Source organism: Candoia aspera, chromosome 2 (genome assembly GCF_035149785.1).
Source record: "Candoia aspera isolate rCanAsp1 chromosome 2, rCanAsp1.hap2, whole genome shotgun sequence".
NCBI classification, from domain to species: domain Eukaryota; kingdom Metazoa; phylum Chordata; class Lepidosauria; order Squamata; family Boidae; genus Candoia; species Candoia aspera.
In genome coordinates, this window is record NC_086154.1 from 10,697,199 (window position 1) to 10,723,289 (window position 26,091).

At 47.4% G+C, this 26,091-nt stretch overlaps 1 protein-coding gene across 9 annotated transcripts in view; it reads right to left on the bottom strand.

Moving 5' to 3' along the window:
• LOC134492100 (zinc finger protein 271-like) overlaps window positions 1-26,091 on the bottom strand; it is a 226,221-nt gene that overhangs the window by 34,093 nt on the left and 166,037 nt on the right. Inside the window, exons 1-2 of one of the 9 annotated variants that reach the window (XM_063296253.1) lie at window positions 12,930-13,009; window positions 11,052-12,571 (exon numbers count right to left, since the gene is read on the bottom strand). The exons of 3 other annotated variants lie outside the window; for them this stretch is intronic. In XM_063296253.1, the coding sequence (XP_063152323.1) occupies window positions 11,052-12,327 (1,276 nt within the window). In that variant the 5' untranslated portion in view covers window positions 12,328-12,571; window positions 12,930-13,009. Of the gene's footprint in view, window positions 1-10,356; window positions 12,572-12,929; window positions 13,010-22,173; window positions 23,837-26,091 lie in introns of those variants that run through there. 5 more of the 9 variants (XM_063296254.1, XM_063296255.1, XM_063296256.1 and 2 more) reach the window with 5 other exon arrangements.

Here is a 26,091-nt window from a genome sequence, read left to right on the forward strand (position 1 = left end):
AAAACAATAAATATATAATAAAATTCTCATATAAAACACACTATAAAACAATTGCAAAGATGTCGGACTAGATGTTGAAAGGCTGCAGCCTTGAATTTGCTGTTGGAGTAGCAGGAAAGGGTAGATTTTGTGGGGAGTATCCGGTGTAAGAAGATCCAATCTGGTGCAGTGGTTCAGGCCCCAGGCTAGAAACCGGGAGACGCTCTAGTCCTGCCTTAAGCACAAAGCCAACTGGGTGACCTTGGGCCAGTCCCTCTCTCTCAGCCCTAGGAAGCAGGCAATGGCAAACCACTTCCAAAAAGCCTTGCCAACAAAACTGCAGGGACTGGCAGAGCTAGAAAGTTGTGAGCAAGTGTTCACATTCACCAGAAATCTTGCGGGCAGGGTGCTTCTCCCAAAGCTTTAATCAGGACACTCCAAACCAGCCTTTCTCAACCTTTTGACCCCAGTAATTTCTTGAAAAATGCACTTCTCCCTCTGCTTCCTTCAATATATCCCTCCCTTCCTGCAATGTAGCGTTCACCTGTTATCAACAGTCTCCCCTATTTCGTGTCAAAAATTAAGAATGGATTCAACTAAATAAACAGTCCTATAGTTCACTGCCAGAGGGCTCAGAAAGAGTTGTTTTTGTTTGGTCTCTGCTCATCACTGCAAGAGTGTTGCCAGAAATAATTTTTTAAATAAATCACTCCGTTCCCCATTGATTTTGCTTGCCAGAAGTTGGCCTGGGAGGTTGAAAGTGGCGATCACATGACCATGGTACAGTGTGAAGGTCATAAATGCGAACCGGTTGCCAAGCACCCAAATTGTGATCATGGAACCACAGGCACACTGTGACAGTCGTAAGTGTGAGGACCGATCATAAGTTGGTTTTTCAGCACCGTTGAAGTCTGAAGCGACACAAAACGAACAGTTCTTAAGTGAGGACTTCCTGTAGTTATTTTATCCCATTATTTTAAATACACATTTGGTCATGTTTGAGGGTCCAGTTTGGTGATTTTTGAAGGGGAGGTGTTAATTTAAATCTTCTGAGGCATTTCTCTGCACCAGTACATCAACGGACCAAAATGTCCTGTTCCAACCAGAAACGCTTCCACAATGATCAAAGTTAATTGAATTTTATTAATAACAATGAATCTGAGGCAAATTACCTCACAAGTGTTCCACTAAATAGTACTGACTTTAAGGTAGACCAAGATTAACAACTTGTTTGTTTGATTATAGTTTGGCTAGGAGTAATGCCAACTTGTTTTTCCTTGTTAGTTCTCGGTGTAAGTGCAGAGCAAGGCAGCTGAGTTCCTCTCAGTTTCAGCACCGGGGGGCAGATCGTAAAGGATCGGCTGACCCTGGCAACCTCTTCAGGATCTGCTCCTTCCTGCTACAGCCTCTCCTCGTGGCTCGTGTGTGGTGCGCGTTTCTCCTGAGGAGGGTTTCCCTGTTCTCCCCTTGCTCCGGCGTCTTTCCCGTCCCCTTTCGCGCGCGCTGGGGGTGGGGGCATTTCGGGGCTTTCCCCTTCTTCCAGCATCTGCCTCTGTTCTTGCTCCCTTAACTCCGCTTCCTCTGCCTGTCCCTCTTCCTCTTCTGTTCTCTTGCTAATTTCGCCCTCCGCTTCTGGCTCAGAGCACAGAGGATCCGATTCAGCGCGCGCCCGTGACGCTCCGTCCCTGACGCAGAAAAGGTCCGTCTTTACAATGGGAGCTATTCACCCGTGGGTTTTACACGCACTGGTGATCCAAGTTGTCCTATTCCGTTGTGCCTCGTATGCGGCAAGCACCGGACAAATGCAGCAGTGGCTCCCGCAAAATCAAAGACTTACAAATCACAACCATATGACAAGTACAAGTTCTGCTTCTTTTAAATGGCTATGGGAATCAGAACAGAGTAAAGCTTTTGTTAATGAAATGGCAGTCTGTAGAAAAAAAAGCCCGAGAAACAGGTTATTTAGGAGCAGAACTTCAATTTAATGTAATTTAATTTAAAAGTTGAAGTCCACAGATCTTAAAACTCGCTGAGGTTGAGAAACACTGAGCTAGAGCGACCTGGCAGAGTGGGGATTTGAGGCCGGTCCGCAGGAGAAAATGCAGTTCTTGCTCCTCATTGCAATCCGAGTGAACCGCGGGGAGGAAAAAAATCAGTGCAGAAGGCAGACCCTAGGCCAAAAGGTTTAAGAAATAAACGTTGCTGCAACCATTTCCCCCCAGTCTCTGGTGGGTGCTGACAACCAACCGCTTTGTGCTGCTATGTACGGCGCTTAGCTCTTCCCAGAGGACTGGATCTAGTATTTTCCATCTCCAGCGGGGACCATCGTGGGGGAAGTGGTTGTCTTCAATACGCTGCTTTTGTACGGGGTGTGTGTGTGTATTAATCCCACCCTTGATTGGACGGTGCTTACGGGATTCGTCTCCGGTTTATCCTCACAACAACCCTGCGAGGTAGGCTGGAAGGGGGAACGACCCTAAATTACTAAATTGTTCATGTTCATCCCTGGCCATTTTTTTAATAAATCGAGATTATGGCTAGATCGCATTCTTGAGGGGAGGCTCAACATTTTGTTCAACATCTGTAAATACAAATGCTAATGCTGGACTCCGCCACTCCAAATTACTAGGGATAAATTCTGTGGTCAGAAAATCATTGCCAGAGGTACAGTTTCTTGCCCATATAAACCCTGAAAATACCCTTCCCATTCCATCATGATTGTGGCATGATGACCAAGATAGGGTTTATTCTTTATTTATTCTTTATCCTTTATTCTTTCAATAACAATCCTGCAAGGCAGGCTGGGCTGAGAAAAAGTGGCTGGCCCAAAGCTGCCCACTCAGCTCTGGGCTTGTGCAGAGTTCCCCAAACATCATAATTTTCGGATGTGGGGACTTCAGTTTCCAAAATTCCCAGCCAACTTAGGCATTGCTGATAATTCGGGGAGTTGGTTGAGATGTCTGGGATTTGCCAAGAGAAACTGTTCTAGTGGGAATGGTATGTTGGTCTCCCTGGTCCTTTGTTGTTTATTCGTTTAGTCGCTTCCGACTCTTGGTATGGCTGGAGGACGGGGAGGGTGTGCAGGAGCTAAGAATTTGATCTGGGCCCTCTCGGCTCACTTGTGGTCAGGAGTTTTTTAAAACAGATGTTGCGATGTGGTCCAGCAATGCTAGAATTTTAGAATTGCTTGTATGGCTTTTTTTTCCCTACTGTCTGATTCACCTTGTTGTTTATTCGTTTAGTCACTTCCGACTCTTCGTGACTTCATGGACCAGCCCATGCCAGAGCTTCCTGTTGGTCGTCAACACCCCCAGCTCCCCCAGGGATGAGTCCGTCACCTCTAGAATATCATCCATCCATCTTGCCCTTGGTCGGCCCCTCTTCCTTTTGCCCTCCACTCTCCCTAACATCAGCATCTTCTCCAGGCTGTCCTGTCTTCTCATTATGTGGCCAAAGTATTTCAGTTTTGCCTTGAATATCATTCCCTCCAGTGAGCAGTCTGGCTTTATTTCCTGGAGGATGGACTGGTTTGATCTTCTGGCAGTCCAAGGCACTCTCAGAATTTTCCTCCAACACCACAGTTCAAAAGCATCGATCTTCCTTCGCTCAGCCTTTCTTATGGTCCAGCTCTCGCAGCCATATGTTACTACGGGGAACACCATTGCTTTAACTATGCAGACCTTGTTGTCAGTGTGATGTCTCTGCTCTTAACTATTTTATCGAGATTTGTCATTGCTCTTCTCCCAAGGATTAAGCGTCTTGTGATTTCCTGACTGCAGTCAGCATCTGCAGTAACCTCCGCACCTAGAAATACGAAGTCTTTCACTGCTTCTACGTTTTCTCCCTCTATTTGCCAGTTATCAATCAAGCTGGTTGCCATAATCTTGATTTTTTTGAGGTTTAGCTGCAAGCCAGCTCTTGCACTTTCTTCTTTCACCTTCATCATAAGGCTCCTCAGTTCCTCTTCGCTTTCAGCCATCAAAGTGGTATCATCTGCATATCTGAGATTGTTAATGTTTCTTCCAGAGATTTTAACTCCAGCCTTGGATTCCTCAAGCCCAGCTTGTCGCATGATGTGTTCTGCGTACAAGTTGAATAGGTAGGGTGAGAGGATACAGCCCTGCCGTACTCCTTTCCCAATCTTAAACCAGTCCGTTGTTCCGTGGTCTGTTCCTACTGTTGCTACTTGGTCGTTATACAGATTCTTCAGGAGGCAGACAAGATGACTTGGTATCCCCATACCGCTAAGAACTTGCCACAATTTGTTATGGTCCACACAGTCAAAGTCCTTAATCACTGTGATACACTTGCTATCTTTATGAAAATAAAAACTGGCTTTAAAATCAGCCTTAATATAGCAAGAAGGTAGCTGACCAGTTTGTCAAGAGCTCATCTTCACTCGGATTAATATTGTTCCATGTAACTAGGGGGCTTCATCAGTCTGACTAATTGCAATATCCTAATACTTTAATGCAATAACGCATTTTATCTTATTTTTTTTCCCTTTCCTATCATAACTCATGTTATGTTAATTCACGTTAAGTGACTCCTGACTGGTCCTTGCACTTAGGACTGTTGCAGCATCCCTGTAGTCACGTGACCAAAATTCTGGCGCCTGGTGACCAGCATGTATTTACGATGGTTGCAGCATCCCGGGGTCATGTGATCGCCATTCATGACCTTCCCAGCTGGCTTCCGACAGCAAAGTGAATGGGGGAAGCCGGATTTGCTTAATGATCATGTCAAAAAAGATCGTAAAATTGGGTGTGACTCACTTAACAGCTGCCTCGCATAGCAACAGAAGTTCTGGTCCCAATTGTGCTTCTAAGTCGAGGACTACCTGTACCAATTCTGCCATGCTTTTTTGCACTCCAATCAGGTCACTTAGAGCTACAAAAATCTGGAGGACCACTAGAAAATATCTTTGCGACTGTCCAGTGGTCCTCTGAATTTCTATGGTCTGATCTGCTAGCCCTAGATTTGCAGGATTTCTCATGTTACAATGCTGTGGTTTGAAAAGGGAGTTCATTCAGTCTGAGAAGGAGAACCTACTTATTTTTCCTGGTAGATCACTTTGCATATGATCCCTTTGCAGAAGGACACTCAACAAGCAGGACCAGGCAGGCGGTGGGGAGGAAGCAAGAGGCTCTTTTGGCCTGAGCCTCAAGCTCCAAGGGGCTTCAGATGTAAACCTCTGCAAAGTTGTTAAGCTTTAAATTTTCAAATTATATTTAATTTTCTCCTCCTTCCTCTCTCTTGCTCTTTTTTGGTGCCGTATTTTTGTGCACACCTGTTATGACGTCCCATTTTATTATGGGCAGGAGCTGCAAACGGTAGACCTTCTCAGCCATCTTCCATAGCGATGAATTACTAATTGGCAGCTGTAAGTGCAGATTTGCGCATGCAACTTTCTTTTTCAGTCTTGATCTCAATTTCTTTTGATTCTCTAGCTTTCCGAGGGTGGTGGTGATGTGGGTTATCCCCTCTTATGGGGCTCCCGGCTGGGAGACTTTTACTTGCTGAAGAGGAGGATCTTTGGTTCAGGGGGCAGGTAGGGTAGAGGTGCCCCCTCCGTGGGCAAGTCCCGTGGTAGGAGGAGGCAAGGGCAGCTGGAGGCCTGGTGATAGAGACCTGGGAGGCGACCTGGGCTTGGCCAATGGGCAGCCCTGGCCAGGGGGGCATCTTTTGAGATGCAGCACCTGGGTCTGCCTCTCTTACCTGTCCAGGTGCCCTTCCAGGTTGACTGCTGCGGGCTCCCGTCTTTGTTCAGGTCGGCCCACCTAACTGAACAGTACAACACATGGAGCTTTTCAATTTTATGTTTAGTTTTTTTATGAGCTGTTTAATTTACACTGAAGAAGAAATTTTCTGCCGTTTTTACACCAGCTAAAATACGGAGAGCTTTCTGACAGCTCTAGAAACGAAGGATTCTTGGAGTCAGGTTTCATTCCGAATGGCGTCTGGGTGGCTTTCTTGCCAATGTCCTCTGCTGAGCTTGGTTTGACTCCTGAATTTAGTGTACTGCTTGGAGATTTCCTAGCAATGTTCCATCTAAATATCAACTTGGGCAGCTCTGCCTAATTTCCCAAGGCCAGCTAAATGCTGAGCAGTTTTTTTATAGGGTAGGTGAACTGTATTTTTTAAAAAAGTCATAATGCATCTAGAAGGCTATCGCATAGAATCATAGAGTTGGAAGGGACCTTGGAGGTCTTCTAGTCTAACCCCTGCCCAAGGCAGGAGTCCTCATACCATCTCGGCCAAAGGGTTGTCCAACTGTGAGATTAGGCTGAAGCTGCCATTACCTACAGATGGAGCAGACACCTAGGCAGAGAGGACAAAAGGCAGGAATCTTGTCTAAAAGATCCCTTCGGGGAGGTAGATAAGAAGGAAGCAAGTCCTTAAGGAAACAAACGAAAAAAATGTCACCTGAACCAGGCAAAGGAAGTTGGGCCTGAACACATGGAGAACCCCCCCCCCATCCAATCAACAGCTACCAGACTTGTGAATCAACAGAGCAAGGACTTTTGGGGGGTAAAAGGGGTCCCAAAGCCCACCCACTCCCTGAGTCTTCTTTGGATCCAGACTTGGCAGCTTCTGTCCCTCTAGCTAGTGCCTGGCAGCTTAGTTGGACACGGGTAAGTGTGGATGAGCGTGTGTGCGGGTGAGAAAGAGCAATGCACCTTGTAACCAATACAGTTTTGCTGTCTTTAAATTCACTGGGTCTCTCTGTACTACAAAGAACCTTTTGTGCCTCAGCTTTCGGTTGGAAGTGGTGTGTGTGTGTCCCTCATTATTTCCCAGCTGTCGACCAGGGCTGCGTGCCTTGTCTCCTCAAGCCGCACCTATCTGGAAAACCCAGGTAGAAAGCCAGGGGGGCTGACAAGATCTACGTGCCTCAACAGGCTGTGAGTCTGTGAGTGAGTGCCCATAAGCAGAACCTTTTGCAAGGCTTGGCTCTCGGTGGAGATCAAAACCTCTCTACCTCCTAAAACTTAAGTTTCTGATTTCCCGGGGCTCAAAACAATTTAGGACCTGGGACCATAGAGACAGTCTCCCCCTCTTCCTAAGCCCCTTTTTCTAGGCACTGCTGCGTATGTCTCTCTCTTGCTTTGACCTAACAGAGGCTTCTGTGCAAGAGAATTTACAGACGCACATGGCATTGAGCCTTTAGCAGATTTAAAATCTCCTCCTGGAGGAACAAAGCTGGCTTGCTGGGAGCACTGGCTTCAAGAGCCCAGGCGCGCTTTGAAGCAGCCCTGGCCAGCATGAGTGAAGCTGGCTCTCTCGGAGCCTGTGGCTTGTTGGGGCTCCCAGGTCCTAAATCATTTTGAGCCCCAGGAAATCAGGCACGAAGTTTTAGGAGGTAGAGAGGGTTTGATCTCCACGGAGAGCCAAGCCCTGCAAAAGCGCAGGAATCTTTTGATCAGCTTTTGATTTGCAAGCTAGTGCCCTCCAAGTGTTGTGCCCAAGCGGCCAAGGAATCCTCAAGGCTGAAAGCTAACTCCTCTGGGAACTGGGAAGGCTGCGCAGAGTAGTTCCGCCTTCTAGCGAGATTTAGGCTCCCCAGTGTAAGGGAGATGCCTGTCTGCACAACATTTCCCCCCAGGATGCTTTCCCTTGGTTTACTTCCTGCTTCTTGCAAATGACATTTTTGCTCAGTTACAGTGGCAATGAGTGCACCCTTGGGAGACTTTGCAGGATAGGTTAGGGACAGATCGTCAGGGAGAAAATTTATTTATATGATGGCTTGGAGTCGAAACGGACTGGATGGCACATAATCATTCAAAACATTTTCCCAACATCTTAGGCTAGAAACAGGACGAGTGTGTTTTTCAGCCTCATGTCGCTAGATGGCGCTCAAGAAATTAGCAACCCCCCTGCCGAGAAAGCTGTCCATCCAGTAGCTGGGTCAGTGGTTGCTGAGGTCCCACATCCCAGGGGAGGGGGAGCGGGGGAGCTGAAACAATGGAGCATAGGATTGCTAGAGAGGATGCCGGAGGAGAGAAGGAGGGCAGAGGCGCTTCCTCTTCCGGCCCCCCCCTAGGGGGAGAGCGGCGCAGAGGAGCGCTCTGTGGTCTTCCCGGGGTTGGTCGGAGCCGCCGCCGCCGGAAGGTGAGCGGAGGACAGGCGGGAGGAGAGGCAGGAGCGAGCGGGGCTGCCTGGTTTCCTCCGCGGGGGAGAATCGGGTGAACAACTCCGCTGGAAAATGCCAACTTCGTGTGTTTCTGTGATTCTCTCTGTGTGCACGTGTTTGTATGTATACAGACCACTCCTCCCACATATGCACCGTTATAGATTCTCCTGCCACTTGGACTTTTTTACTTTTTACTCCCATTTATATTTATTGATTAGAATAATTTTATATTTGTATATTTTATTTTATTGTATGGCTGTTGTTTTAATTGATCATTGTAAACCACCCAGAGCCCTCTGATGGGGACATATTGAATAAATAAAATAAAGCCCCCCTTTCCCAACCAGGATCAGCAATGAGGGGAAAAAAACCTCGCATGGGAACACTTTCTCTATCATTAATTGCACTAATTTGCAGAGATTTCGGGTGGGGAGGGATCGCAAAAGTCAAGAGGAGGCCACAAGGCGCAGTATTAATGTCGGTTTGAGTGGCAGCAACGCATTTAGCGCTGAGGGAGGTTTCAACAGCCATAGGTTATCTTCCTCTCTGCCCCCATTGGCACCTCTGTCTGGTCACCAATCCGCTCTGCACTGATGCTCCCTGCTTATAGGGTCGCGAATACAAGCTTTGGGAGAGGGACTCCCCCCTCAGGATTTCTGGTGAATGTGGAAGCTGGCTCATAACTTTGCCACTCTACCGCTGCAAAATATAGATTTGAAGGAATAAAAACCCCTAAGTCTCTCCTGGTTTCTAGCCTGGGGCCTGAACCACACCACCAGACAGGCTCTTCGTATACCAGAGATGTCCCACAAAATCTACGCATTCGGCTATTCCTGCTGCTCTGACAGCAACTTCAAGGCTGCAGCCTTTTGGGATTTAGTAGGTCCGCCCTACTCTTCAGATGACAGATCTTTCTTGTCTTTAGATCCCAGCTTGACACTTTTATGCTGGGGAAATGGAGTGTTCCTCTGATTGGGGACTTGCGTCTTCTGGCCTGTCTCTGGGTACCAGCTCCTCTGGCTTTGACTTTAACAGTAATGTATTGTTAGGTTTTGTGGGGTCTAATTTATCTACTCTTTTTATTCTAAAGGGGTTACTTGCTGGGTATTGCACTATTGCCAGTTTCAGTTTTAACGGGTCTACTTTGTATCTTTGCATATTCAAATTCAATTAATATTCCTTTCTTTCTGTTCCACGCTTAATTCTTAAGCATGAGATAAATTATTGTTAACGTTATCCTCAGACTCATACCCACTGCCCCACTTTTTGCCTTCTGGGGGTTTGGGTGTACGCATGAGACATCTCCCAAAAGAAAAAATATGCAGTCTTTGCAGGATGGTAATCAAAAGAAACAGACGATCTGCCATAAACCCAGGCAGCCATGGCCTCTTCCAAGTCATTCCATTCCCTCTGTCCTATTGTCCCATTTTATTCCCCGAAGACATCAGTATTCTGTGGCCACTAAGTATACTTTGTCCTCACTGGGGTGGATCCTAAATTCTGTTTAAGAATGAAAGATTTTGCATTATCGCACGGCCCCCTCAAAGATCCAGAGGGTTTTGAACCATTTCAAGCATTTTCAGCTCCTACACATAATAAAATAGGACGTTATAACAGGTGTGCACAAAAATACGGCACCAAAAAAGGTGGGAAAAGGAGGAAGGAAAAGAGAATTAAACGTAATTTGTATATCTTAAAGTTTAACAACCCTGCAGAGGTTTACATTTGAAGCCCCTCGGAGTTTGAGGCTCCGGCCAAAAGAGCCTCTGGCTTCCTCCACACCGCGGCCTGGTCCTGGCTGTTGAGTGTCCTTCTTGCAAAGGGATCATATGCAAAGTGATCCACTAGGAAAAAGAAAGAATTATAACCTGATCTCTGAATTGGTTCCTGAAATGAAGAAACCAGGAATACTCTGGAGTCTTCCAGACTCAGCAAAATTAAAATCATTCATCTGCATAGGTAAATGCCACTTTGCTGCTCCAAATAATTTTCCTCTCTTTACTTGTAGGGATTTTTGGGGAAAACTTAAAAAGAAGCCCTGAGAGAGGAGTGAAAGAAATGGAAACATCTCCCATGTCTCGGGAAGGAGCTTTGCCTTACCTGGGCCCCACATACACAGCAGTGCTGACACTACCCAGTTTCTTTCCTTCTCAAAACTTATCAATGGTTCTTGCACAATGCATTTTTAGACATAAAATATTTTCCACTGTGCAATTTTTTTCTCCCATCTCCACCAAAGGGGATGCAACAATGATGTCCCACCCACCAGCCATCAAAGGCTAATAAGCAGGCAACTCCAAGTATATTTGAGCCACAATCTAACTAAAACCTGAGTGCGCCTATATTTTTTGTATTATATCTTTTAGGACCTGCAGCCACTTACTGGGGACTCCCAGAAACACTGACAATGATTCCCAGATATTTTCTGAAAGGGTATGCTGGCTGGGAATTTCTGGGGCTTGGAATCTGGAGGAAACCCCGGTTGAAGAAGGGTGAAATTCTGCATGTCACATTTCTAGGATCTATGATGATCAATATGCAAACACCACCTCCAAAAATCCTTTTTGCAGCAATTGCAATATTTCTGCAAAAGTACATTTCCAGAAACTTCTGCTGATAGCCAGGTTCATGTAATTAACCTTTCTCAAACTAACATTTTCCATTTTTTTCTCTGCTCACTCATGTCTAATACTGATACATATTTTACTAAAAGGAGTCAGTCCAGAAATTAAATACTTAATTTTTCAGCTGGATGACCAATGGGAGATGAGAAGTGAAATTCAAACCTTCTCTACACTCAGCATCTTCTGCCTCATGTGCATTTTCTTGTGTCTGCTAAAGTAGGAATTGTTTGTGAAGCACTGTCCACAGTCTCGGCATTTGAATGGTTTCTCTCCCATGTGTAAACCTACATGCTCTATAAGGATAGACCTAGTACTGAAACTTTTCCCACAATCTGGACACTCATATGGTTTCTCTCCTGTGTGAGTCCTCCGGTGTATCGCCAGGTTGGATTTACGAATGAAACTTTTCCCACAATCCAGACACTCATATGGTTTCTCACCTGTGTGAGTCCTCTGGTGGTTCACCCTGTCAGAATTCTGACTGAAACTTTTCCCACAATACAGACACTCATACGGCTTCTCTCCTGTGTGAATCCTCTGGTGTATCACCAGGCTGGACTTCTGACTGAAACTTTTCCCACAATCCGGACACTCATACGGTTTCTCTCCTGTGTGAGTCCTCTGGTGCGTAACCAGGCCGGAATTCAGACTGAACCCTTTCCCACAATCCGGACACTCATATGGTTTCTCTCCTCGGTGAGTCCTCTGGTGTGTCACCAGATCAGAATTCCGACTGAAACTTTTCCCACAATCGGGACACTCATATGGTTTCTCTCCTGTGTGAGTCCTCTGGTGTCTCACCACGCTGGATTTCCGACTGAAACTTTTCCCACAATCCGGACACTGATATGGTTTCTCTCCTGTATGAGTCTGCTGGTGTATCATAAGGCCGGAATTCTGACTGAAACTTTTCCCACAATCGAGACACTCATATGGTTTCTCTCCTGTGTGAGTCCTCTGGTGTATCACCAGGCTGGAATTCTGACTGAAACTTTTCCCACAATCCGGACACTGATATGGTTTTTCTCCTGTGTGAGTCCTCTGGTGTTTCACTAGCATGAATTTCACACTGAAACTTTTCCCACAATCTGGACACTCATATGGTTTCTCTCCTGTGTGAGTCCTATGGTGTATCACCAGGCCGGAATTTTGACTGAAACTTTTCCCACAATCCGGACACTCATACGGTTTCTCTCCTGTGTGAGTCCTATGGTGTATCACCAGGCCGAAATTCTGACTGAAACTTTTCCCACAAACTGGACACTCATACGGTTTCTCTCCTGTATGAGTCCTCTGGTGTATCACCAGATCAGAATTCTGACTGAAACTTCTCCCACAATCCAGACACTCATACGGTTTCTCTCCTGTGTGAGACCTCTGGTGTATCACCAGGGAGCTGTTCCAAGTAAAGCTTTTGCCACATTCGGAGCATTTGTATGGCTTTTCTCTGGCGTGGATCCTCTTGTGAATAATCAGCCGTGATCTACAATCTCTGCTTATCCCACAGATTTCTCTCTCTTTCTGAATTTGGAAATTGTCCCCCATGAGCTTTTCAGGTAATGTTTCCTTGAGTTCCACATACATACTCATTTTTTTCCAGCTCAAAACTCTCTTCCTGTTTTTCTCTCCCTCGCCTGTCACCTGCTGGGGAAGAAGCGTTTTGAGGTTCTGTGGAGGAAGTTGTTAAATTTTGATTGCTGCCTTGATTTGGTTTCCTTTTTAACACCGCTCCAAATTCTCAGTTGTTGAGAAGGCTCTTATTGGCATCCTTTTCGTCTATAAGATTCACATAAAAGTATCAGTTTAATTATTGTTTATAAACCGGCTGCACAACCTGTGAAAACAAGAACAAAAAAAGCAAAAGCGCCAAAAGGCTAGATTAACCTCAACATTCGTGATGATTCATTTGACACCCAGAAGACTAGGGAGAGCCAAGTGCAGATGATGAAATTCACTTCTTGGCTTGGTTCAGTCACAGATCCTGAGCACTGCAAAGGGTTATCATCAAAGATACCTGCAAATGCTGGGGATAGACTGTACGCATACACGTATGTGCAGAGAGAGAGAATCACAGAAACACACACAGCTGGCATGTTGCAGCGGAGATGCTCATCGGATTCCCCCCCCCCCGCGGAGGAAACGAGGCAGCCCCGCTCGCTCCCGGACTCTCCTCCCACCCGTCCTCCGCTCACCTTCCGGCCGCTGCTGCTCCTCCGACCAACCCCGGGAAGACCAGAGAGCGCTCCTCCGCGCCGCGCCGCTCTCCTCCCAGGCAGGAGCCGGAACAGGAAGTTCCTCTGTCCTCCTCCTCTCCTCCGACATCCCCTCTAGCAAGCCAGTACTCTATTCTTTCAGCTCCCCCGCTCCCCCTCCCCTTGGATGTCGGCCCTCAGCAACCACAGACGCCGCTACTGGATTGACAGCTTTCCAGGCGAGGGGGTTGCTTCTTCCTGGAGCGCCATCTAGCGACATGAGGCTGAAAGTACACACTCGTACGATCTGTACCCTAAGGCGCTGGCGAGATTTTTTCATTGATTCTGTGCCATCGAGTCCTTTTCGACTGCCGGCGACCACATCGATAGATTTTCTCCATGACGATCTATCCCTAACCTTCCGGGTCTCCCAAGGGTGCACTCATCGCCACTGCAGCTGAGCAAGACGGAAGAAGTGGGAGTTTTTCTGTTTTCTGCAGTCACAATTGCACTCCTGCAAGTCGCTCCAACTCATGCCAGTATTTCTCTCAAGGAGCCGGCAATGGATCTCGTACTCCGTCGCCCGTGCGCACACACAGCACTCCCCCAGCCAGAGTCCCCAGTGCATGCCCACTCACTGAGCCGCAGCGCGGCAGTGCCGTAGCAGCCGCTGGCGCACCCTGCTGCACCCGGCGTCAGCCACCCCCGGGCCCAGCCACGCTTCCCCCTCAGCAGCCACTTTCCCACCTACCAGCTTGCTTGCCAGCCGCCCAGGACTTGCGACTTCCTGCCAGTGTGCCCAGTGACTTTACTTGTTGGAAGTCGGCAGGAAGTTGGGAGGAGGTCCTCGCCTAACAGCAACGGGGACCCACACTGAAAGTCCTCGTCCAGTTCTGAGACATCCCTCCTGAAAGTGTCCTGTCTGACTTGATAAAAGGCACCTTCATTTAATTCACAGCTGTTTTAAACCCTGTCATTAAATGGTTTCCTCTAAAAGTTTGGAAGGAGCATTATGGTATTTTCTTGTAAGAGTTCCAAAAGCTTGCTGGGAGGGAACCCATGACTGGGATCTACTAATAGAAGGATATAACGTGTTCCAAAGCAACGGACCCAACAAAAGAGGAGGAGGACTTATATTGTATGTAAAGAATTACTACACCTGCAGAGAAATACATGGTATCAAGGATGAATGCCTTCTTGGAGACATTTGGGTAAATATTAGGGGAAAAAGAGCTGACACTGCCATAGGGGTGCACTAAAGGCCACCCAACCAAGCAGAGGAGATAGAAGAACGTTTTGCAAATCAGTTGGTGCAGGTGTCCAGGAAACACACCACTGTAGTAATGGGGGACTTTAACCACCCAATGGAAAGAGGGGCTCATAACTGGAGCAGAATACCAGCAAACAGCCCGAACCTGCAGGGACGGAGTCAGGAAGGCTCAGGCTCAAAGAGTAACTAGAAAAGTTCCTCTCAATATGTAAGCAGCAAGAGGAAAGTCAAAGACAAGGTTGGTCCTCTAGTAGGAGAAGATGGCAAGGAGGTGGCGGGAAGGAGGAAGAAGGCGGAACTGCTGGATTCCTCTTCTGCGTCTGTCTTTACGCAAAAGCAGAAAATAGTCCAACCTGTCAAAAGCAGCACAGAGGAGGGAGGCAGAAGAGGAAAGCAGGTCCAACTAGGTGAGGAACTGCCAAGAGAAGGCCCAGCTGCTCTGACCGGGTTCCAGTCTCCTGGGCCGGACGGTTTGCATCCCAGGGTGCTGAAGGAGCTGGCGGATGTAACCTCGGAACCACTGAATGAGATCCCTGAGGGCTCCTGGAGCACGGGGGAACCACCTGAGGGCTGGAAAAGAGCCGATGTGGTCCCAATCTTTAAAAAGGGGGGAAAAGTGGATCCAGGAAACTACCGACCAATCCGCTTGACGTCAATACCTGGGAAAATCCTGGAAAAGGTAAACAAGCAGCGGGTTTCTGAGAACCAGAAATGAACAAGGCGATTACCAGAAGCCAGCATGGGTTTCTTAAGAACAGGTCATGCCAAGCAAATCTTATTGCCTTCTTTGATCAAGTGACTAAATTAGTGGACCACGGAAATGCTGTGGATATAATATACTTAGATCTCAGTAAGATTCAGAAGGACCTTGACAGACGTGAGCCCTGGGCCCTATCCAAGAAGGTGAAGTTCAGTGGAGAGAAATGTAAGGTCCTACACTTAGGCAGGAAAAACCAGATGCACATCTAGCGGGTGTAAAAATGGCAGAAACCTTCTTCTCCAGTGTAAATTGTACAGCTCATGAAAGAACTAAACATACAATTGAAAAGCTCCATGTGTTGTGCTGTTCAGTGAGGTGGGCCGACCTGAACAAGGATGGGAGCCCGCAGCAGTACCTGGACAGGTAAGAGGGGCAGATCCAGGGCTGCCCGTTGGCCAAGCCCAGGACGCCTCTCAGGCCTCTATCACCAGGCCTCCAGCCGCCCTTGCCTCCTCCTAGCACGGGTCTTGCCCACGGAGGGGGCACCTCTACCCTACCTGCCCTCTGAACCAAAAATCCTCCTCTTCTGACCCTCCAGACCTTTTAGCCGCTCATCATCCCTGGCAGCAACAAGGGAACGTGGGAAACCTTCTGGAAAACACCAGGCAGCCTCCTGCTGGGTGCTGGAGGGGGGAAGTGGGGGGCTCGGAGGAGGGATTTCAAGGAGACCAGAGAGCCATCTGCAGAAGCAGCAACTTGGGAGGACAAGCAGAAAACCTCGCAAATAAGACAGGGAATCAGAAGGTGAGCGGGGGTGGGGGGGACCGCTGGGAAAAGCCCAACTCCTCCCTCCCACCCAAGGACTCCCCCCTTCCCTTCTTGCACCTGTGGATTCCCCCTCCTCCTCCTGATTGTGCCCCCCCTCAGGATTCAATTGCCCTCCGGGAAGATAGATGCCCACCTGGCACTTCCGTACCCCTTCTCAAGGGCTGTGTGTTTGTGTGGATTCTGCAGCACAGGCATGCACCAGGGGCTGGAGACCAGGAAGGGCAGGGGGTGGGGCAGGAAAGGGGTTCGACCCTCTTTTTTCCTTTTCCTCCCTCCCTCCCCCTGCGCATCTCTCTCTCCTCTCCAGGCCGAAAGGAGAAGCTCTCTGTGTTTAACCCCTTCACTTAAGATGGGCGGGAGGGGGGGCGATGGGGCTGAGCAATGTCAAAGTCCGGCAGGACGGGAGCATCCCCATCACCACCCCCAAGAAAGCCAAAGGATCAAAAGAAATTGAGATTGAGAGTGAAAAAGAAAGTTGCATGCACTAATCTGCTTTTATAGCTGCCAATTAATAATTCATCTCTATGGGAGATGGGCGAGACAGTCCTGCAGGTGCCCTCGGACTACAACCACCACCATCCTCCACCCCTGGCATTTTTGGCTGGCGATCCTGGGATATGCTCAACCTCTAACCCCAGACAGTGTGTCAGGAGGAGTCTGTGTCATGAGTACTGATGGCGAGCAGGAGGGGGCCTCTATCCAGGGGGGAAAACGCATGCGTAGTACTGAGGAATTAAGCAGCCATTCAAAGAGACACAGATCAGACCCGCCTTAACTTTTGGGGTTTATCTGTCTGGGTTTTCCCACGCTTCGTCAGTTTGTTAGGATTCTGTCTTATGTAGCAGTAATAAACACTAGAGACCTACTCCTCATCTCAGCGTGATTCCTGACTGTTAGGACAGTCTGTAGCACCTTCCCTGTCCCACCAGTTGCATTCAAACGCCTGGCTCAGTCTGAAAAGCTGCTCTCCGATGCCTTCGGCTCTGGGGCTGCCACAGACTAACTCGGTTCTCCCCAGAACATGCCGAGAGTCCCTTCTTCCGCGTAGGACGGTCGCTCTCCTGGCTTCCTTCTCCCGTTTTCAGGGTTTCCATCTTTAAAATGGGGCTGCACCCTAAAAACAAGCTGATGCCCCTTTTCCACCGGTAGAATCCAGTGGCCCCAAAGGTGAAACGACATTCGGCCCGGGGACCGTAGGACTCCACCACAATGTTCCATGTCACATCTCCAATCGAGCGGAGGGAATTCCATGCAACACCCTTTCCCAACCGGGATCAGCAATAAGGGAAAAACCTCACATGGGAACATTTTCTCTATCATTAATTGCACTAATTTGCAGAGATTTCAGATGGGGAGGGATCGCAAAAGTCAGGAGGAGAACACAAGGTACAGTATTAACATCCGGTTTGGTTGGCAGCAAGGTATTTAGTGCTGAGAGAGGTTTCAAACAGCCATAGGTTATCTTCCTCTCTGCCCCCATTGGCACCTCTGTCTGGTCACCAATCCGCTCTGCATTAAGGCTCCCTGCTGCTTATAAGGTCACGAATACAAGCTCTGGGAGAGGCCTTCTTCCCTCAGGATTTCTGGGGAGTGTGGAAGCTGGCTCATAACTTTGCCACTCTACCGCTGTAAAATATAGATTTAAAGGAATAAAAACCATAAAAAGGTAGGAAAAAGTGGAATGGCTCCTTTAGAAAGAAATAGAAAAAAGCCCACTAAAGAAGCTTTTTGTTTGTTTAATCACAAGAAGGGAACACATCATAAAATCAAGAGTATATTTTGAATAGAATTCATACATCTTCAGTTAACACTGCAGAACCAACAATGAAATATGGGGAGAAATTCAAGAACGGGACGAGAGCAAGAGACTGGCGGTCCTGAGCAGGGCTTCTCTATCTGTATCTTCTAAGAGAAAAGTCCCGACTGCAGGATGGATCTTTGTATAAATGCACGGACACCATCCATATCCAAGAGGATGGAGCCCTAGAGTGGGCGATGCCCCCCAAATGGCAACTTTGCAAAATAAATCCTTAGGGAAAGAAGCGTTTGCAGCTCCTGCCCATAACAAAATGGGACGTCATAACAGGTGTGCACAAAAAAAAGGCACCAAAAAAGAGCAAGAGAGAGGAAGGAGAATTAAATATAATTTGAATCTTTTAAAGTTTAACAACTTTGCAGATCTTTAAATTTGAAGACACCTGGAGCTTGAGCCTGAGGCCAAAAGAGCCTCTTGCTTCCACCCAGGAAGTTTCAAAATCTGAAGGCTGCAGGAATAGAACAAAATATATAGATATCAGGTACCAATATATTCTTCAGCAAAGGATCGTTACCTTGTCGTGGTGCTGGAGCTTGAGCACCTCAATGATGCCATGAGCTAAACCATGAAGGGCCACCCAAGACGGGAAGGTCATGACAGAGAGGTCAGACTAAATGCGATCCCTGGGGAAGGTAATGGCAACCCACCCCAGTATTCTTGCCCTGAAAACTCAATGGATCAGTACAACCAGAGATATGTCGGTATACCATCGGAAGTTGAGACCCCCAGGTCGGAAGATGGTCAAAATGCTACTGGGGAGGAACAGAGGATGAGCTCAACTAGCCCCAGACGTGATGACGCAGCTAGCTCAAAGCCGAAAGGATGGCTAGCGGCCGACAGTGCTGGTGGTGAACGGCGAATCCGATGTTCTAAGGATCAACACACCATTGGAACCTGGAATGTAAGATCTATGAGCCAGGGCAAATTGGATGTGGTTATTGGTGAGATGTCAAGATTAAAGATAGACATTCTGGGCGTCAGTGAACTGAAATGGACTGGAATGGGCCACTTCACATCAAATGACCACCAGATCTACTACTGCGGACAAGAGGACCACAGAAGAAATGGAGTAGCCTTCATAATTAATAGTAAAGTGGCTAAAGCAGTGCTTGGATACAACCCAAAAAACGACAGAATGATCTCAATTCGAATTCAGGGCAAGCCATCTAACATCACAGTGATCCAAATATACGCCCCAACCACAAATGCTGAAGAAGCTGAAGTAGAGCAGTTCTATGAGGATCTGCAGCACCTACTGGACAACACGCCTAAAAGAGATGTTATTTTCGTCACGGGAGACTGGAATGCTAAGGTGGGCAGTCAAATGACACCTCGAATTACAGGTAAGTATGGCCTGGGAGAACAAAACGAAGCAGGACACAGGCTGATAGAATTTTGCCAAGACAATTCACTCTGCATAACAAACACTCTCTTCCAACAACCTAAGAGACGGCTTTATACATGGACTTCACCAGATGGACAACACCGAAATCAGATTGATTACATCCTTTGCAGCCAAAGGTGGCGGACATCTGTACAGTCGGTAAAAACAAGGCCTGGAGCTGACTGTAGTTCCGATCACGAACTTCTTCTTGCACAATTTAGGATCAGACTAAAGAGATTAGGGAAGACCCACAGATCAGCTAGATATGAGCTCACTAATATTCCTAAGGAATATGCAGTGGAGGTGAAGAATAGATTTAAGGGACTGGACTTAGTAGATAGGGTCCCGGAAGAACTCTGGACAGAAGTTGGCAGCATTGTTCAGGAGGCGGCAACAAAATACATCCCAAAGAAAGAGAAAACCAAGAAGGCAAAATGGCTGTCTGCTGAGACACTAGAAGTAGCCCAAGAAAGAAGGAAAGCAAAAGGCAACAGTGATAGGGGGAGATATGCCCAATTAAATGCAAAATTCCAGAGGTTAGCCAGAAGAGATAAGGAATTATTTTTAAACAAGCAATGCGCGGAAGTGGAAGAAGACAATAGAATAGGAAGGACAAGAGACCTCTTCCAGAAAATTAGAAACATTGGAGGTAAATTCCAGGCAAAAATGGGTATGATCAAAAACAAAGATGGCAAGGACCTAACAGAAGAAGAAGAGATCAAGAAAAGGTGGCAAGAATATACAGAAAACCTGTATAGGAAGGATAACAATATCGGGGATAGCTTTGACGGTGTGGTCGGTGAGCTAGAGCCAGACATCCTGAAGAGTGAGGTTGAGTGGGCCTTAAGAAGCATTGCTAATAACAAGGCAACAGGAGACGACGGCCTCCCAGCTGAACTGTTCAAAATCTTGCAAGATGATGCTGTCAAGGTAATGCATGCTATATGCCAGCAAATTTGGAAAACACAAGAATGGCCATCAGACTGGAAAAAATCAACTTATATCCCCATACCAAAAAAGGGAAACACTAAAGAATGTTCAAACTATCGAACAGTGGCACTCATTTCACATGCCAGTAAGGTAATGCTCAAGATCCTGCAAGGTAGACTTCAGCACTTCATGGAGCGAGAATTGCCAGATGTACAAGCTGGGTTTAGAAAAGGCAGAGGAACTAGAGACCAAATTGCCAATATCCGCTGGATAATGGACAAAGCCAGGGAGTTTCAGAAAAACATCTATTTCTGTTTTATTGACTATTCTAAAGCCTTTGACTGTGTGGACCATAACAAATTGTGGCAAGTTCTTAGTGGTATGGGGATTCCAAGTCATATTGTCTGCCTCCTGAAGAATCTGTATAACGACCAAGTAGCAACAGTAAGAACAGACCACGGAACAACGGACTGGTTTAAGATTGGGAAAGGAGTACGGCAGGGCTGTATCCTCTCACCCTACCTATTCAACTTGTATGCAGAACACATCATGCGACAAGCTGGGCTTGAGGAATCCAAGGCTGGAGTTAAAATCGCTGGAAGAAACATTAACAATCTCAGATATGCAGATGATACCACTTTGATGGCTGAAAGTGAAGAGGAACTGAGGAGCCTTATGATGAAGGTGAAAGAAGAAAGTGCAAAAGCTGGCTTGCAGCTAAACCTCAAAAAAACCAAGATTATGGCAACCAGCTTGATTGATAACTGGCAAATAGAGGGAGAAAATGTAGAAGCAGTGAAAGACTTTGTATTCCTAGGTGCAAAGATTACTGCAGATGCTGACTGCAGTCAGGAAATCAGAAGACGCTTAATCCTTGGAAGAAGAGCAATGACAAATCTCGATAAAATAGTTAAAAGCAGAGACATCACACTGACAACAAAGGTCCGCATAGTTAAAGCAATGGTATTCCCAGTAGTAACATATGGCTGCGAGAGCTGGACCATAAGGAAGGCTGAGAGAAGGAAGATCGATGCTTTGGAACTGTGGTGTTGGAGGAAAATTCTGAGAGTGCCTTGGACTGCAAGAAGATCAAACCAGTCCATCCTCCAGGAAATAAAGCCAGACTGCTCACTTGAGGGAACGATATTAAAGGCCAAACTGAAATACTTTGGCCACACAATGAGAAGACAGGACACCCTGGAGAAGATGCTGATGCTGGGGAGACTGGAAGGCAAAAGGAAGAGGGGCCGACCAAGGGCAAGGTGGATGGATGATATTCTAGAGGTGACGGACTCGTCCCTGGGGGTGTTGACGACCGACAGGAAGCTCTGGCGTGGGCTGGTCCATGAAGTCACGAAGAGTCGGAAGAGACTGAACGAATAAACAACAACACCAATATATTAAAGATCTGATAATGAAAGGTGAAATCATGTAAAAATATTGTGAATCAAGAGACATGATTGCTGATGTTTTAATGAAGCCTCTTGCTGCACCAAGACACAGGGAATTACTAGAATTAGTCTGCAGCTCATTCCTTAGCATAAAAAAGGGGAGTGTCGGTATTTGTTTTCTGCCAGAGAAATGCCAGATATCCATGGTAACAAATCGTTTTCTTAAGTGTTGGCAGGGTGAATAGGTCAGGCTTAATTGTTCCCAGATTGGGGTGTGGAAAAGAATGACCTTATGTGGACAGCCATCACTTGAAACCAGTTCCTTGCTTAATTTTGCATTTAAATAAGCAAGCTCTGCCAGAGCCAGCCCTTGCTCTTCTCCTGGTTTGCAGCCTCTCTTTTCTGCTCAGCATATTTGGATGTGTGTGTGTATTTGTAAATATGCTCTATTGTATTTAAGAAGCTTTTTGAGCCCTTCCAGGACCCTGGATGAGGAAACTGTTTGTGTTTATGCGTTGCTTAAATACAATTACTTTTGCTGAAATGCCTGGCGTCTTCCTTCTGATCTCTCGGGCCAAACGCTTTACAGCGCTCTGCACAAACTCCGACACAAACAAGGGCACAGCAGGGGCTGTTCCTAAACCTGAACATCCTACACTTAAAAACCACAATGCCTATTCTCCTAACCTCAATACTCCAGCAGCTCTCACCCATCATGTTCAACTGCAAGGCAGAACAGCCTTTCCATCTGAAACTTTACAGGGCTTTGGTCACTGCCATAAACTTCCATAATATCTTCTCCCATAAAATCTGAGTGCTTCTATCCTTTTTTCATTTATATTCAGGACCTGCAGCAGATTACTGGGAACTTCTGCTGATAGCCAGACACTGTAGTTAGCCTTTCTCAAACTATCATTTTCCATGATTTTCTCTCCTCCCTCACCTCTAATACTGAAACGTGTTTAACTAAAAAGAATAAGGCCAGAAATTAAATACTTAACTTTTAGATGGATGTCCAATGGGAGATGAGAAATTAAATTCAAGCCTTCACTACACTCAGCACCTTCTGCCTCATGTGCATTTTCTTGTGTCTGCTAAAGGAGGCACTTTGACTAAAGCACTGTCCGCAGTCTGGGCATTTGAATGGTTTCTCCCCTGTGTGTAAACCTACATGATTTATAAGGATAGACCTAGTACTGAAACTTTTCCCACAATCCGGACACTCATACGGTTTCTCTCCTGTTTGAGTCCTCTGGTGCATCACCAGGCTGGATTTCCGACTGAAACTTTTCCCACAATCTGGACACTCATAGGGTTTCTCTCCTGTGTGAGTCCTCTGGTGTATCACCAGATCGGAATTCTGACTGAAACTTTTCCCACAATCCGGACACTCATATGGTTTCTCTCCTGTGTGAATCCTCTGGTGGTTCACCAGGTGGGAATTCCGACTGAAACTTTTCCCACAATCCGGACACGCATATGGTTTCTCTCCTGTGTGAGTCCTATGGTGTTTCACCAGGTGGGAATTCCGACTGAAACTTTTCCCACAATCTGGACACTGATACGGTTTCTCTCCTGTGTGAGTCCTCTGGTGGTTCACCAGGTGGGAATTCCGACTGAAACGTTTCCCACAATCCGGACACTCATATGGTTTCTCTCCTGTGTGAATCCTCTGGTGTTTCACCAGGTGGGAATTCTGACTGAAACTTTTCCCACAATCTGGACACTGATACGGTTTCTCTCCTGTGTGAGTCCTCTGGTGGTTCAACAGGTGGGAATTCTGACTGAAACGTTTCCCACAATCCGGACACTCATATGGTTTCTCTCCTGTGTGAGTCCTCTGGTGTATCACCAGGCAGAAATTCCGCCTGAAAGTTTTCCCACAATCCAGACACTGATACGGTTTCTCTCCTGTGTGAGTCCTATGGTGTATCACCAGATCGGTATTTTGACTGAAAGTTTTCCCACAATCCGGACACTCATATGGTTTCTCTCCTGTGTGTGTCCTCCGGTGTATCACGAGGTTGGATTTACGAATGAAACTTTTCCCACAGTCCAGACATTTGTATGGTTTCTGTCCTGTGTGAGTCCTATGGTGTATCACCAGATCGGAATTCTGACTGAAACTTTTCCCACAATCTGGACACTCATACGGTTTCTCTCCTGTGTGAGTCCTCTGGTGGATCCGCAGGTGGGAATTCTGACTGAAACGTTTCCCACAATCTGGACACTCATACAGTTTCTCTCCTGTGTGAATCCTCTGGTGTATCACCAGGGACCTGTTCCAACTAAAGCTTTTGCCACATTCGGAACATTTGTATGGCTTTTCTCTGGCATGGATCCTCTTGTGAATAATCAGCCGTGATCTACAGTCTCTGCTTATCCCACAGATTTCTCTCTCTTTCTGAATTTGGAAATTGTCCCCCTTGAGCTTTTCAGGTAATGTTTCCTTGAGTTCCACATACATACTCATTTTTTTCCAGCTCAAAACTCTCTTCCTCTTTTTCTCTCCCTTGCCTGTCACCTGCTGGGGAAGAAGCGTTTTGGGGTTCTGTGGAGGAAGTGGAAAAATTCTGATTGCTGCCTTGATTTGGTTTCCTTTTTAACACCGCTCCAAATTGGCATCCTTTTCGTCTGTAAGATTCACATAAAAGTATCAGTTTAATTATTGTTTATAAACCGGCTGCACAACCTGTGAAAACAAGAACAAAAAAAGCATACATGACAATGAAAAAGCAAAAGTGCCAAAAGGCTAGATTAACCTCAACATTCGTGATGATTCATTTGAAACCCAGAAGACTAGGGAGAGCCAAGTGCAGATGATGAAATTCACTTCTTGGCTTGGTTCAGTCACAGATCCTGAGCACTGCAAAGGGTTATCATCAAAGATACCTGCAAATGCTGGGGATAGACTGTACGCATACACGTATGTGCAGAGAGAGAGAATCACAGAAACACACACAGCTGGCATGTTGCAGCGGAGATGCTCATCGGATTCCCCCCCCCCCCGCGGAGGAAACGAGGCAGCCCCGCTCGCTCCCGGACTCTCCTCCCACCCGTCCTCCGCTCACCTTCCGGCCGCTGCTGCTCCTCCGACCAACCCCGGGAAGACCAGAGAGCGCTCCTCCGCCCCACTCTCTCCCCAGGCAGGAGCCGGAACAGGAAGTTCCTCTGTCCTCCTCCTTTCCTCCGACATCCCCTCTAGCAAGCCAGTACTCTATTCTTTCAGCTCCCCCGCTCCCCCTCCCCTTGGATGTCGGCCCTCAGCAACCACAGACGCCGCTACTGGATTGACAGCTTTCCAGGCGAGGGGGTTGCTTCTTCCTGGAGCGCCATCTAGCGACATGAGGCTGAAAGTACACACTCGTACGATCTGTACCCTAAGGCGCTGGCGAGATTTTTTCATTGATTCTGTGCCATCGAGTCCTTTTCGACTGCCGGCGACTACATCGATAGATTTTCTCCATGACGATCTATCCCTAACCTTCCGGGTCTCCCAAGGGTGCACTCATCGCCACTGCAGCTGAGCAAGACGCAAGAAGTGGGAGTTTTTCTGTTTTCTGCAGTCACAATTGCACTCCTGCAAGTCGCTCCAACTCATGCCAGTATTTCTCTCAAGGAGCCGGCAATGGATCTCATACTCCGTCGCCCGTGCGCGCACACAGCACTCCCCCAGCCAGAGTCCCCAGTGCATGCCCACTCACTGAGCCGCAGCGCGGCAGTGCCGTAGCAGCCGCTGGCGCACCCTGCTGCACCCGGCGTCAGCCACCCCCGGGCCCAGCCACGCTTCCCCCTCAGCAGCCACTTTCCCACCTACCAGCTTGCTTGCCAGCCGCCCAGGACTTGTCGTTGCCTGTCTGCACATCATTTCCCCCCAGGATGCTTTCCCTTGGTTTACTTCCTGCTTCTTGCAAATGACATTTTTGTTCAGTTTGTGGGAAAAGTCCCTCACGGAATAAATTTGACGAAGTCTTGAGAAGCAGCAAAAAGATTTTATTAACGTTCTTGCAAGGACGGGTGCCCAGCCAAAACAGGCACACCCCTTCACACAAAGCACGCAGTTTCATTCCCTACTCCCGGCCGTGAAATCCCTCCTCCTGCTCCCCATTGGATAGGTACTTGGGAGTTCACAGCCTATGCGAGATCCCTTCGATTTTGCAGGAAGTCCCGCCTTTGTTTGTATGTCCCGTTCCTCACTTTTTACCTCCCCCGGTCCCCTATTTATTCTTTTCCTTATAAGGCAGCTGGCCCCCTTGGAGTAAGTAGGTCAGGGTCTTGTCTGACCACAAAGTTCGCTAGAACTGGTTCTGAGCATATTTTCAGCACCGGTTAGGCAGCTTATTTCCTTTATACCTGCCCTTATGGAGATACAGTCTCCTGTTTCCCCTAACCGCATATCCCACATCCTCAATATACTGACAAGCAAGCCTAGCTACTATAGAAAGCAAGCTTCAGTTGGCAAGTTACTGAAAAAGCAAGTTCTGTTCTATTGTAGGCCTTGCAAAAACAACATCGCTATCCTGCCTTTCTCACAAGTTGCAGTGGCGATGAGTGCACCCGTGGGAGACCCGAAAGAACAGGGTAGGGACAGAGCTTCAGGGAGAAAATCCATCGATGTGGTCGTTGGGCGTCGAAAAGGACTGGAAGGCACAGAATCAGTGCAAAACCTCCGCCAACGCCTGAGGGAAGAGCTGACGAGTGTGTTTTTCAGCCTCATGTCGCTAGATGGCGCTCAAGAAATTAGCAACCCCCCTGCCGAGAAAGCTGTCCATCCAGTAGCTGGGTCAGTGGTTGCTGAGGTCCCACATCCCAGGGGAGGGGGAGCGGGGGAGCTGAAACAATG